Below are 15,469 nucleotides of genomic sequence, written 5' to 3' on the forward strand. Positions count from 1 at the left end.
AATTTGTGTTTTCTTTCCTGTCATTTGGTACAGAGACTGGGGCCTTATCCAAGCTTCGCTTATTTCCTCTGGAGTTTACCCAAAGCAGGCCTCTGTGGTATTTGTAGCTATTGGGAGGAGGATATTTTTGAGTTCTGTTTTCCAACTGCTGATCACTGCTCCTGGAGCTTTGCCTGCTCATGTATCTCCTGGGTTTCTGGTAGTAAGGCTGGCTGAGAGGAAGCAGGGCAGACAGTGCAGGTCTGCAGGGCTGTGGGGGTGTGGGTGCGGCCACCCATCAGATTCTGCAGGCCCGCTTCCTATGGCTATGTGTTTCAGTCCAGCTTGCGGTTGCTGGTTGGCTCATGTGCCTTGACTTCCACTGACTTTTGCTCTGTTTATCTTTTTTAAGAAACACACCTCATTTCTCTCCTGAGCTGCAGCTTTACACAAGGATATAAAGGGCTCTGATCCACCCAGACACCCCATAAACATATTAATCATATAAGAGTTAGCCATTTCCAGCTATATAGTCAATATGTGCCAGGCTCAAGCACGACTCCTTCCATGTATTTTGTTGTCCTTGTACCAAAACACGTAACTTCTGCTTTTGGCTATTCTGAATGATACCACTATGAACATTCACAAACAAGTCATTGAAGGGACATGGTTTTTTCATTTATTTATTTATTAAGTGTCTGTCTGCTGTTATAAGCCACCCAGTCTGTGCTGTCCTGTGATGGCAACCTGAATGGATTCAGACAAATACTCCTCATCTTTCTTTTGCCTTTATTTCATCAAAAAAGTGAATCCAAGAACAAACAAAACATGCAGCAGTGCAGGTAGTGTGTCCTTCAGCTGCAGGGCCACAGCTGATGCCCTGCATTCCAACTCTAGCAGCAAAACTGCCTCAAGTTAAAGCAACTTGAAGGTCAGCCCACCTCCTTAGCTCCCTGTTTGATCACCTGTGGGTCTTACTACTCTGTCATTGCAGTTCAGTTTCCTCCTCTTCCCAGAGTAGCTGCCATCACTCTCTCACAGGTGGTGTTCCAGAAGGTCCTTCCCAGTCCCCATGCAAATCTCAGTCTCTGTCCTCAGAGGATCCCAAAAGAAAGCATCCTATGAAATGACTTTAATTAAAGCAGACTGGTAACCCAATGGCAGAACAGCACTGGAGCGGAGCCCACTGAGGACAGAGTTTGGTGGGATGGGTGTTGAGCCAGGGTCCTTGCTCCCCAAGACCCCAAATGGTGCTAGGAAACTGGTTCTGAGTGTGGCCTGGAAATATGTGGGTGCATTTCTGTTTGTCACAAGCTACCACGGTGGGAAGAAGCCAGGGATCCCAAACACATTCCGTGAGATATGAGAACAGCCCCACAACGGGAAGGGTTGTTGTAGAAACAAAAGGAACAAAAATAAACAGAAACCTGGAAACCTTATTCCCTTTGCTGGCCATGTGTTCAAGTTTTGTCTCCTGTATGCTCTTTGGTATCTGTGGCTAGTTGTGGGGTTTTTGGTATTTGTAAGCAGGGAAAGGTGAATGGGAAGATTCAGAGAGGGAGACAAACCATGAAAGTGTTGCAACTATAGGGAACAAACTGAGGATTTCTGGAAGGGAGGTGCATGGGGCGATGGGGTAACTGGGTGATGGGCATTACGGAGGGAGCGTGATGTGATGAGCACTGCGTGTTACATGCAAGTGATGAATCACTGAACTCTATATCTGAAACTAATGGTGTACTCTATGTTGGTTAATTGATACAAATTAAAAACAAACAAACAAAAAGCTATAGACCAATAACCCTGATGCGATGCAAAAATTCTCCACAAGAAAGCAAACCAAACTCAATAACACCTTGAAGTAGTAGACCGCTGGACCAAGTGAGATTTATCTCTACAATGCAAGTTTCATTCACACACAACTCAGTAAATGTCATATACCAATAGAATCAAAGATACTATACCATGATTATCTCAACAGACACTGAAAATGCAAATGAAAACACACAACATCCGTTCATGTTTAAAACCCTAAACAGACAGAGTATGGAATATAGCTCAACATAATAAAGACTATCTATGAGGAGCCACAGCATATATCACTTTCAATAGTGAAAGATTTCAAGGTTTTCCTCCAAGATCAGGAGCAAGACTTGAATTCCCATTCTCACCATTCTTTCCCTACAAAAAGCACTAGCTAGAGCCTTTAGGCAAGACAAATAAATAAATAGCATCCAAGTCAGGAAGGTGGAAGTAAAATAGCCACCACTTGCAGATGATTCAACTTTATATATAGGAGAGGAGAAGGGAGTTGAGGGAAATTGGAAGGGGAGGTAAACCATGAGAGACTATGGACTCTGAAAAACAATCGGAGGGTTTTGAAGGGGCAGGGGGTGGCAGGTTGGGGATCCAGGTGGTGAGTATTAGAGAAGGCACGGATTGCATGGAGCACTGGGAGCAGTGCAAAAACAATGAATACTGTTACGCTGAAAAGAAATAAAAAATTTAAAAAAATAATAAAAAATAAAAATGAAAAATGAAATACAGGTATCTCATTCATAGGAGCAACAAAACCAATAAAATCTCTGTAATGTAACCGGGGAAGTGAAGGACCTGCACAAGGTAAACTACAAGACTTTGCTGAAGGAAGTCCAAGAAGAAGACACACACAAATGGAAAGACATCTCATGTTTGTGGACTGGAAGGATGCATATCATTGAATGTCCCTACCCGCCAACACTGTTGACAGATGCAACGCAATCCTCCTCAAAATACTGAAAGCACCCTTCCCAAAAAGCAAAGGACCCTAAAATGTATGTTTCAGTGATGTTACTAGGATCTGTGTAGCTTTAAATCCCTTCGCATTGATCCTGCTTGTTTGTTGCGTGTCATGGAGGTGCAGATTAGTGTTTTCCATCAAATTTGGGAAGATCTGAGTCATAAGTTCTTCAAAGATTCTTCTCTGCCCTTTCCTCTCCTTGCACTTACATTGGCACGCTGGACATTTCCTCCAGGGCTCTGAGGCTATGTTCAGTTTTCTTCATTCTTTGTCTTTCCAGTCTTTTCATTGTAATTCTTCTCTGTCCTCTTCGTGTTTCCTAATTCTTTCTTCTGTCTGGTCAAACGTACTTTTGAGATGGAGTGACTCAACAAATAGGGCGTATTTTTTATAGCTGCTTCGTTTGCTAAGCCTGGGGTTAGGGTCTGTTTAGACAAGGTTGCCAGGAATGGCCGGCAATCCCTGCACCGAAGGATGGAAGATTTCTCCAGACTTTGGTGGGAAGGAGAAGAGAAGGCAAGGAGGGCAGAACTCAGAGAAGAAGTCCCTTTTCTCTTCTTTCTGCCTGCTTTCATTGGTCTTTCAGGAAATTCATAAATCTTTAACATGGATTTTCAAACCCGTGATGTGTGACAAGTGGTCTTACTGGAATTAGAAGGGTCCATTTATGGGAAAGATACGATATGATACTGCATATTCTATGAGTCTGCTACACATAGCCTAGGGGACAATGCATTCATCTCTCAGATCACAGGGTGGCTGTTAAATAGCTAAGAAAGCTATTTAAGATGAGACCAATATAGCTTAGCAGTCAGCCAATTCTGAGTCAGAGGTTGTGATTAAACCCCTTAAGCAGGTAATTTTCCTATTTTTCACCCTCATAAGTTTGGCAAATAATGAAAAGTTGCATAACCAGAAGTTTCAGTTTACTTCCCTCAAGTTATTTGTTTTGGGGACTCTCAATGATTGCTTTCTAGGAACAACAACTTTTGCTTCATGGAATGTGTTACATTTTCTCCTCTCAGAACACTGTGAGGAGAAGGTTTTCTGAATAACTGCCAGGTCAAATTTCTGTCACATTAAACATTTATTTTCTGGGCAGTAAAACTTCTCCAATAAAAGGGATTAAAGCCTTCCTTAGATGAAAAGTTATTTAATAAAATGTGACAATAGGAAAGATGAAACCAAAGATGAACTCTAAAGTTCCTGAGAGTCGTTCTAAGTGAGAGACACAAGCTACCTTTTCCTGGTGGAGTGTTTACAGAAGAGGGGCGAGAAGACATGTGTTAGGAAGGCTTGAGTCATGTTCCAAATCTGATAGTGTGCATGCCATGACAGCAACAAATGCCAGCGAGTGGTGATTTATCTGTGTGGATGTGAAGAGATGTTTATTATTCAGGAAGAGGTAAGAGAAGCAGCTTATAGGGTCAATAGTCCACTTACACAGAAAGGGAATTTGAATAAACCTTTGAATGTCTAGACTTTATGACCATTCTATTTGGAGGACAAACTTGACAGAGTGTTGAACCCCTGAGAAAGAGGACACAAAACAGTCCCTAAAGAGCCATCCCAGGACAAATCTCCTGCTCTGTGATATAGTGGTATGAAGATCTCGCCAACAGTAAGACCATCGAGGGTTTTAATACAGGCAAGTGGTGATTGGTAGTTAAATGATATTACATTGGTGTCCAACATATTGTGGTATTTGTGAAAGTACCTAATCCCTCAAAATACATGTATTTTCTTCTTGCAGACATGGATTTCTCCCCTCAACTTCTCAATTCTTCACACTACACTTTTCTTCATTCTGTTTCATAAGACACAACACTAGGAATCAAAGACACCAATACTCCTGCTATTGAAGAAGAAGCAACCTTATCCATTGTACTACTGATCTCTGGCCATTAGAGTATCATGAGTAAGACAGCAAGCAAATACATGCATATTTTCTGCCCCTCTGTTAATGATTTATTGGTTCTTGGAACACTAACTGGTGAAGTATCAAATCTCTTTGTGGAAAACGTAGTTTTTACCTGTGTCTTTCTCCTTCAGCAGCACACAGTTCTTCTTCTCACTTGCCTTTGTATCAGATGTCCAGTGTAGAGGACTGCCTCTGGCTGGGAAAGTCCCTGCCATTACAAGATGGCGCTTGGCTCACTGCCAGCAAAATACGCTGCAAGTAAACAACGAACGTTCTGGTGAAGCCTGCCTAAAGAAGAACATAGTCCTTGGCTATTTCAAATTTAATCAGCATAGTAACAGGACTCTCTTTGGCTCTTCCCATTGTTGGCCTCTTATTGGTCACCCTGCCGCATATAAGCTAAGGAAGCTGACAAAATAAATGGATGAAGCATTAACACCATACCAGGCTGATTGTCATTCTTGCGGGCCGAGGGCAACAGTTTAGACCTCATTTCAAAGAACTCTAAGGTGAGTAGCTTCATTCTGGCTTGGGGATGAAACACTTTCCCCTTTTCCCTTCCAGGTTCTCTGGATGGTCTAATAATCAAACTGACATAAGTCAGATAAATTCACAGAAGAGAAATATAACTACATGTGTGTGGGAGACCCACATAGTCATGATGAGTCAAGGCAGTTTGAAATTTTAGTCTTATAAATCATTTTAAAGTAAGGAGAAGGGGGTGAAATGCTTCAGAAATCAGAGGAGGAAGACAATTCAAAGGAAGATGAGGAGAGCCCATATGTGGTAGAGATGTGTACCATGCCACCAAAGAGTCTCTCTAACAGAAAAATTTACATGTGGTAGGAGCTCTATACCTGATGTAGCTCCCTATCTAAACCTTTTTTTTAAAGCTTTTATATTTTTTAAAGATTTTTATTTTTATTTGTCAGAGAGAGAGATGGAGAGAGAGCGAGCATAGGCAGACAGAGTGGTAGGCAGAGACAGACGGAGAAGCAGGCTCCCTGCTGAGCAAGGAGCCCGATGTGAGACTCGATCCCAGGACGCTGGGATCATGACCTGAGCCGAAGGCAGCTGCTTAACCAACTGAGCCACCCAGGTGCCCAGCATAACAGAATTCATTGTTTATGCACCACACCCAGTGCTCCATGCCAGATGTGCCTATCTAAATCCTTTTAAGCAGAAGGTAGAAAACTGTTGTGAGTCTGCTGGGTCTTAATTGCTTTCAACTAAAACATCATCCACATGCCAGATTGATACTTTTGGGATGACATACTCTCTGCTTTCTTTCTCTTGTCTGTACTCACTAGTTATGCAGTTTTAGGTGTTTGGTGTTTTTCTAAACACTAGGCTAAAAATGTGTAAGGTATCAGCTCCTCTGCAGGAAGCAAGACTACACCGTCCTCCTTTTGCTTTGACTTCCAACGAACTGAGCCATTTTCTGATTCTAAATATTTATTTAGACATTTAAGAACATACACTAAAAGAAATATTTAATTCACCATGAGTGTAGTAATTATGCTAGGATCTAATATAAGTAGAGTATAAAGTGGTCTAATTATGTTCAGGAAAAAGTCAAGATGTTAAGGCTCATTGATACTGTTTTGATCCCAAAACCTGGAACTGGCTTCTGTTAGGGAGCCAGTGCTCCTTGATAATGGAAGTTAATATTAGTGCCCAGTGGGAATGGAGTTGTAAATTAGGTTGTTTCTTTGAACACCAAGGATGGCAACACTGAGTAGCCTTAAATAACTCTAGTGGCAGAATAACTTATCTCCTCTCCCTTCCTCTCCCCTTCCCTGTCTGGTCCCCATTTCTTCCCTGGCTACCCATTCCAGCTACATTGGAGCTTTCCCAATTCTCCTTTGTAAAGAGAGTCTATCAGCCTTCTGTCTTCTAGTAACAGTGTAGCTGTCAAATATATTTTAAAGATTTCTTATTTCCCTTTGTCTTATAATGACCCTATCTGGGGTATACTGGAATTGTTTTCAGTCTGTGTGATCCTGAATCTCTGATTTTCTCTACTGTTCCTATGTCCAAGTACATTGGAAATAGAAAGAAGACACTTAGAATCATCTGGAAGAACCCCCAAGTCCACTGTAACCTCAGGATTCATAGTCTTAAAGATTATCTTCCATATGATCAGTGAGGGATAATAATGAAAGGCAAAGTATGTACATAAATGATGACTCATGAGGCTTGGTTTCTACTTTCTGTGTATCAGCCATTATTTGAATGTTTTCTTTTGGACTTTTACATTGTGCTTTTGTTCATTTTGTCATAGTGTATAGCTGAATTGCTCAAATGAAAACTAGAAGACAGTCATGTCTGTTAACTCATGCTTGCACTACCCTAGTCATTCTTAAAAAGGGGCACATTAAGAAATAAAACAAAATTTAAAGTTACCAAAGAGATCATGAATACATAACTCCCACCCAAAAAACATATAAAGAAAAGCTTCCAGAAACCTGCTGAAAGCTAACACATTGTACATCAGGTATGGGGGAAGTAAAGCCCAGGTGATGAAGGAGTGTTGGGGGACGAGTTTGTCGGAAGCTTGTTCAAGTTCAACTCGTATGTTCATTTGTATGTGTGTGTGCATATACATATATATGTGTGCTTTCTGATTAAAGTATCTTTTTTGCAACTACAAAATTTTTTTCAGGGGCACCTGGGTGGCTCAGTGGGTTGGGCTTCTGCCTTTGGCTCGGGTCATGATCTCAGGGTCCTGGGATCTAGTGCCGCATCGGGCTCTCTGCTCAGCAGGAAGTCGGCTTCCTCCTCTCTCTCTCTCTGCCTGCCTCTCTGCCTACTTGTGATCTTTCTCTCTGTCAAATAAATAAATAAAATCTTTTAAAAAATTATTTTCAAACCATTTTTCTGGTAGCTATTAAAATGGAACACATACCCATAAAACTAACCTCTAGCCCATGAACAGCTGTCTCCTGGCATTGGACCAAACTCACACTCAGAACCCAGGACAGTAACTTTCAGAGCCAGCCAGTTTTCAGTGACTGTGATGAAAATAATGTATCAATTTCTTTTCTCAGCGTATGGTCAACAACTGAGACACAGAAGGGAAGAAAACATAAAATTTTACTAATTTCTTTCTAATCGTTTTGTCTCTCTTTTGCAGGTGACTGAAGTATGGAAGGCATGGAAAAATTCTTATTCAAATTTAAAGGATATTATTTTCATCATTCATCACTTGATATTGGCCTTATAGAAAACTTAGATAATTTTGAAATCAGAGAAAATGATGTCTTCATAATCACATACCCCAAATCTGGTGAGTTCTCTGTTCTAATAGTTAACCTAAGAAGTAACATGATTTTTAGTAGTATTCTATATGGACATATACACTAATCTATTGGATATTATAGTGTCAACTGAATTAATATACAATGATCTAGAAATTATTTTTTAAAGATTTTTTATTTATTTATCATTTATCTCTGTCTTTGTCAGAGAGACAATGAGAGAGCACACAAGCAGGGGGAATGGCAGGCAGAGGGTGAAGTAGGACCCTGGGATCATGACCTGACCTGAAGGCAGATGCTAAACCAGCTGTCCCTAGAAGTTATTTTTGAAGTGGACAAGGAAACAGAGAAAATACAGAAGTAGCCATGTTACAGACACCCTATCAAACACTATGGTGCCAAAGTGGGCTTGGAAATGCAGAAATATTTACCATTTAGCCAGCTACTTTAGACAGAGAGGTGAAGTTGTATTTACTATCCAAGTGCATGAGAAGGAGGAAATTAACTTTTACTAACACTATGATGTGGAATAATCCCCACGTATTTGGGTCTACTTTTGCTATAGCACTCTGATCAGACTAAAACATAGAGACATATGTATAATGCATAAATACATATATACCTGTGTGTATATATACAGTCATGTCTATTCACAGCCTTTGCCCAAGTTTTAATTGGTTTTGTTATATTTGCTATTGTGTTGTATGAGTTCTTGACATGTTTTTATATTAACCACTAATCATAAATGATTCCCAAATATTTTTCCCTTTTAATGGGCTGCCATTTCATTTTGTTGATAGTTTTCTTTGCTGTACAGAAAACTTTTTTGAGTTGTGCCTTTTAATATGTATTAGAAAAATATATAATTAGCACATCAAATCTGTGGTTTTACAGATGTCACTACTTACGACGAAACTAAAGGAGATAACAATGTTACACTTAAGACAACCTCAAGAAAAATATTGAGTAATAATACAGGAGGGCAATTTAGAAGTATCTATTTGAAACAAAAACATAAATAGTTTATGACTCTGCTTTGAACCTCCCGGAAGCAACCTTGGTACACACACATACATATCCACACACACACACACACACACACACACACCCCACACACAGTGTTCCTGTGTCCTGTTCTGTAATAGCAAAGTGGAAAACTGTCTTAACTAGTTATCACAAAAGAAATGGGGAAGATGGGATAGAGTCTTATAATGACACTCTATTAGGCGGTTGCAAAGGATGAGTTGAAGCTACATTTAGCAAAATCAACATGCATAGATCTCAAAAACAAGGTTAAGTGAAGAAGGCAAATTGCAGAACGACTCAATATACCATTTGTATTAAATACACCATAATAGTTTCAATGAACTCATATATGTCAAAGTCTTAAAAGAGTCTAGCATACGTGACAGCAGTTTGAGAGAGATGGCCAATGGTAGTCAAAGGGGGCGAGATCTTCTTATAAATCTATGTCTTAGAGAATGGATTCATGAGACACTTGAGTAATTAGATCTGGTTGAACATTTACAAAACAAGAATGCAGTAGACAATCAGGACAAGGTGACGGTCTGACAGTGTACGTGAACAAGCAAATATTGACCTCATAGCAGCAGGCTGTGCTTCCTCTGCACGGTCCCTGCAGCTGACAAACTTAGTTCCCAGAGGGACCTTCACACACATTCGCCCAGGATGTGGCCCAGTTCTACCTTCCCCCTACTTCCTCACAGTCCAGGTTGGAGCCCAGGCACCTAGATACCATATGATTGAAGCTACAGGCTTCCTTGGGCACTTCATGTACCAGGTAAATCCCACTGGAGCCCTGGAACACTCTCAATAACCAAGGCATTTAGCATGTCCCAGACTGGAAGCTCTTTCTGTCCCCAACAACTGGGTCAGAGCTCTCAGGGGTCTAAGTATGAGAAGGCTTATCTTCTGATGGGTCGGTGCATACTGGGCTCCAAGCAGAGGTAAGGCTGCCAGCAAGGAGCTTAACATCATTAAATCCTATGGGGTAGGTCATATTGTTAGCTCCATTTTTACAGATGAGGAAACAGAGGCACGGAAATGTCAAAAGATGTGCCCAACAACAAAAAAGTAAGTGATTTTAAAAAGAGACTAGAACCCAAAGCTATCTGTCCTTAGAGCCCAGGCTCTGCTCCTAGTGCCCAACCAAATCCTACCAATTCATCAAGTGTAAGCTCAGGAAGCCTGGAGGTGATCATCCTCTTCGGTCATTCAAAGTATGTATAAATATGATTTCACTGACCATGAGAAATCAGGAACCCACTGCATCTCCTCAGTAGGAGGGTAGAGATCATATCTGATTCAGCTCTGTATTTTAAGAAAAGAGCCTGACAAATGAAGAATGCTGAGGATATGGCTGATCAATACACAGATGAATGAAAACACAAATTTATGAAGGAGGGAAGTTTCACCTGACTGATTCTGATGAGGTCCTAAATACTTCTGCCCAGCATGCTGTCAAAGAGAGTTCTCTGGAAATCAGATTCAGCCCAGGCTCTTCTAGTATGGGTCTCCAATATCTTTATTATATGGCAAACACACTCATATACACACACATGTACATATATACACTTACATACCCATATACAAGTAAGATGCAAGGGGCCCAAGGGGCCCATGATTATGGGTGATGGTGGGGGGAGGTCGAGGATAGGGGATGGAGATAATGGACAGATGGCCCTGTTCAGTTCAGTTCAGTTTATCTCCTTCCAAAGGCCTGGGTGCTCCTTGTAGCTGAGAAATTTTTGCTCCAGACCTAGTATCATCTCTGTTCCACTTAGTACTTGTCAGCGGTGCCTGAATCCCATGATTATGCCAGTTAGGAACATGAGGTAGGGGGAGGTTGGGGCTAAATATCCAGAGGTTGAGAGAGGTGTAGCTTAGGGCCAGAGACAGGGCAGGAGGACAGAGTTATTGCTACTGTTCATTGGGGGTTGGCAGTGGCATCTGTGTACTTGGTAAGGTGGAAGGTCAGGATTTTGCTGTTGACACAGTTTCTTCGCTCAAGGTAGACAGCAAGGAGGCTCTCAGCCTTGGTGTCTAACTCCTCCTTGAAAGAGATGACAATTTCCTGGAAGTGGTAAGTTGATACTCCTTGGTGTAATTAACCATCTAGCCAATGTTGATGTCATCCCAGGCAGCATCGATCTCATCCAGAATAATGAAGGGGGCTGGCTTCTTATTGTGAATGGCCAGGAATAAGGCTAGATCAGCCACTGTTCTCTCAAGCACTGACAAGTTGTCCATAGGCCAGAAGCCTTTGCCAAGAGCCACATAGTTGGAGTTGGTGCCATCATAGTGGGGCTCAGAAATGCTTGGTCACTCTGTTACTGATAAGGCTTGTAAATCTCATTGATGTTGGTGGCCACAGATTCAAAGCAAGTATTGAAGCAGTCAAAGTGCTCCTTCTTGATCTCTTCGAATGACTGCTTGGCTTTCCTGGCTTGCGTTTGGGCTCATCTGGGGTCTCCTGAAAGTTGTCACAGACACCTCCTAGGTTTTCTACGGCTTTCATGTCAGGGGCAGCTATATGCTGGAGTACACCCATTGCTCATTCAGCTTCTGCCATGGTGTATTCATCTCCTATTTGATCTCCTCAGCCTGGGCATCCTCGGATCCTGTAGTCAGTATCAATGAGGGCTTCTCACACAGAGTACTGGAGGTTCTCTGGGAACCACTCACTTGGTCCTCCTCCTAGGAGCTACACTTTCCCTCACTAATGCCTTCCATAGTGCCCTTAGGTAGTGCCCTCCTAATGTCTTCCATATGGCAGGCCTGTAGCAGATTGTGGCGGGCACTGCATTTCTGTTCAAGTTTGGTCTCAATGGCTGTGACCTCCTTCTATCAAGTAAGTCATTTCCTTGTTGGTGACCCATTTTCTCATGAATCTTCTCTGTCTCATCATTCTCATCAATCCCCTCTATTCCCTGTAGTTGTTTCTGTAGTTATGAGACTGTTTTATGGTTTCTGTCTCTCTCTCTCCCCCACCACATGTTCATCTGTTTTGTTTCTAAAATTCCTCAGTATGAGTGAAATCATATTGTCTTTCTCTGCCGCACTTATTTTGCTTAGCTTAATATACTCTAGCTCCATCCCCATAATAGCAAATGACAAGATTTCATTCTTTTTGATGGCTGAATAATAGTCCATTGTAAATCTTCTTTATATGATTATCAGACAATAGATATTTGGGCTCTATCATTTGGCTCTTGTTGATAATGCTGCTACAAACGGGGGGGGGGTGCAATAATCCCTTTATTTCAGGATTTTTGTGCATTTTGGTAAATACAATTGATATTGCAGTTGCAGGGTTACAGAGCACTTATATTTTTTTTTCAATTTATTTATTTATTTATTTTCAGCATAACAGTGTTCATTATTTTTTCACCACACCCAGTGCTCCATGCAATCCGTGCCCTCCTTAAAACCCACCACCTGGTACCCCAACCTCCCACCCCCTGCCACTTCAAACCCCTCAGATTGTTTTTCAGAGTCCATAGTCTCTCATGGTTCACCTCCCCTTCCATTTTCCCCCAAATCCCTTCTTCTCTCTAACTCTCCTTGTCCTCCATGCTATTTGTTATGCTCCATCAATAAGTGAAACCATATGATAATGGACTCTCTCTGCTTGACTTATTTCACTCAGCATAATCTCTTCCAGTTCTGTCCATGTTGCTATAAAAGTTGGGTATTCATCCTTTCTGGTAGAGGCATAATACTCCATAGTGTATATGGACCACACTTTCCTTATCCTTTCGTCCATTGAAGGGCACCTTGGCTCTTTCCACAGCCATTGCTGCTATAAACATTGGGGTACAGATGGCCCTTCTTTTCACTACATCTGTATCTTTGGGGTAAATATGCAGGAGTGCAATTGCAGGGTCAGAGGGAAGTTCTATTTTTAATTTCTTGAGGAATCTCCACACTGTTGTCCAAAGAGGCTGCACCAACTTGCATTCCCACCAACAGTGGAAGAGGGTTCCCCTTTCTCCATATCCCCTCCAACACATGTTGTTTCCTGTCTTGTTAATTTTGGCCATTCTAACTGGTGTAAGTTGATGCCTCAATGTGGTTTTAATTTGAATCACCCTGATGGCTAGTGATGATGAACATTTTTTTCATGTGTCTGATAGCCATTTGTATATCTTCATTGGAGAAGTGTCTGTTCATATCTTCTGCCCATTTTTTTTGATATGCTTGTCTGTTTTGTGCATGTTGAGTTTGAAGAGTTCATTGTAGATCTTGAATATCAACCTTTTGTCTGTACTGTCATTTGCAAATATCTTCCCCCATTCCATGGGTTGCCTCTTTGTTTTTTTTTTTTTTTTTTTTTTGACTGTTTCCTTTGCTGTGCAGAAGCTTTTGATTTTGATGAAGTTCCAAAAGTTTATTTTCACTTTTGTTTCCTTTGCCTTTGGAGACATATCTTGAAAGAAGTTGCTGTGGCTGATATCTAAGAGATTACTGCCTATGTTCTCCTCTAAGATTCTGATGTATTCCTGTCTCACGTTGAGGTCTTTTATCCATTTTGAGTTTATCTTTGTGTACGGTGTAAGAGAATGGTCGAGTTTCATTCTTCTACATATAGCTGCCCAGTTTTCCCAGCACCATTTATTGAAGAGACTGTCTTTTTTCCACTGTATATTTTATATGAAAGACCCACAGCAAATATCATCCTCAATGGGAAAAAGCTTGCAGCCTTCCCGTTGAGATCAGGAACATGCCAAGGATGCCCACTCTCACCACTCTTGTTCAACATAGTATTAGAAGTCCTAGCAACAGCAATCAGACAACAAAGAGAAATAAAACGTATCCAAATTGGCTGAAGAAGTCAAACTCTCTCTCTTCACAGATGACATGATTCTTTATATGGAAAACCCAAAGGACCCCACCCCCAAACTACTAGAACTCATACAGCAATTCAGCAACGTGGCAGGATACAAAGTCAATGTACAGAAATCAGTGGCTTTCTTATACACTAACAATGAAAATACAGAAAGGGAAATTAGAGAATCTATTCCATTTACTATAGCACCAAGAACCATAAGATACCTGGGAATAAACCTAACCAAAGAGTTAAAGGATCTGTACTCGAGGAACTACAGAACACTCATGAAAAAAATTGAAGAAGACACAAAAAGATGGAAGACCATTTCATGCTCTTGGATCGGAAGAATAAACATTGTTAAAATGTCTATACTGCCTAGAGCAATCTATACTTTTAATGCCATTCCGATAAAAATTCCACCAGCATTCTTCAAAGAGCTGGAGCAAATAATCCAAAAATTTGTATGAAATCAGAAGAGACCCCAAATCACTAAGGAAATGTTGAAAAACAAAAATAAAACTGGGGGCATCATGTTACCTGATTTTAAGCTTTATTACAAAGCTGTGATCACCAAGACAGCATGGTACTGGCATAAAAACAGACACATAGACCAGTGGAACAGAGTAGAGAGCCCAGATATGGACCCTCAACTCTATGGTCAATTAATCTTCGACAAAACAGGAAAAATTATACAGTGGAAAAAAGACAGTCTCTTCAATAAATGGTGCTGGGAAAACTGGGCAGCTATATGTAGAAGAATGAAACTCGACCGTTCTCTTACACCGTACACAAAGATATACTCAAAATGGATAAAATACCTCAATGTGAGACAGGAATCCATCAGAATCCATCAGAATCTCTTAGATATCAGCCACAGCAACTTCTTTCAAGATATGTCTCCAAAGGCAAAGGAAACAAAAGTGAAAATAAACTTTTGGGACTTCATCAAAATCAAAAGCTTCTGCACAGCAAAGGAAATAGTCAAAAAAACAAAGAGGCAACCCATGGAATGGGGGAAGATATTTGCAAATGACAGTACAGACAAAAGGTTGATATTCAAGATCTATAATGAACTGCTCAAACTCAACACACACAAAACAGACAAGCATATCAAAAAATGGGCAGAAGATATGAACAGACACTTCTCCAATGAAGACATACAAATGGCTATCCGACACATGAAAAAATGTTCATCATCACTAGCCCTCAGGGAGATTCAAATTAAAACCACATTGAGATATCACCTTACACCAGTTAGAATGGCCAAAATTAACAAGACAGGAAACAACATGTGTTGGAGGGGATATGGAGAAAGGGGAACCCTCTTCCACTGTTGGTAGGAATGAAAGTTGGTGCAGCCTTTTTGGAGAACAGTGTGGAGATTCCTCAAGAAATTAAGAATAGAACTTCCCTCTGACCCTGCAATTGCACTCCTGGGTATTTACCCCAAACATACAGATGTAGTGAAAAGAAGGGCCATCTGTACCCCAATGTTTATAGCAGCAATGGCCACGGTCGCCAAACTGTGGAAAGAACCAAGGTGCCCTTTAACGGACGAATGGATAAGGAAGATGTGGTCCATATACACTATGGAGTATTATGCCTCCATCAGAAAGGACGAATACCCAACTTTTGTAGCAACATGGATGGGACTGGAAGAGATTATGCTGAGTGAAATA

At 41.0% G+C, this 15,469-nt stretch overlaps 1 protein-coding gene across 1 annotated transcript in view; it reads left to right on the plus strand.

Moving 5' to 3' along the window:
• Window positions 1–5,073: 5,073 nt before the first annotated feature.
• The window catches only part of LOC309865647 (amine sulfotransferase-like), a 29,216-nt gene continuing 18,820 nt past the window's right edge, over window positions 5,074–15,469 (plus strand). The window contains exons 1-2 of the mRNA XM_082732221.1: window positions 5,074–5,188; window positions 7,816–7,968. Coding sequence (XP_082588347.1) covers window positions 7,827–7,968 — 142 coding nt within the window. The 5' untranslated portion in view covers window positions 5,074–5,188; window positions 7,816–7,826. The remainder of the gene's footprint in view (window positions 5,189–7,815; window positions 7,969–15,469) is intronic.

Source organism: Mustela nivalis (assembly GCF_964662115.1).
Source record: "Mustela nivalis genome assembly, chromosome: 5".
Taxonomy (NCBI): Eukaryota; Metazoa; Chordata; class Mammalia; order Carnivora; family Mustelidae; genus Mustela; species Mustela nivalis.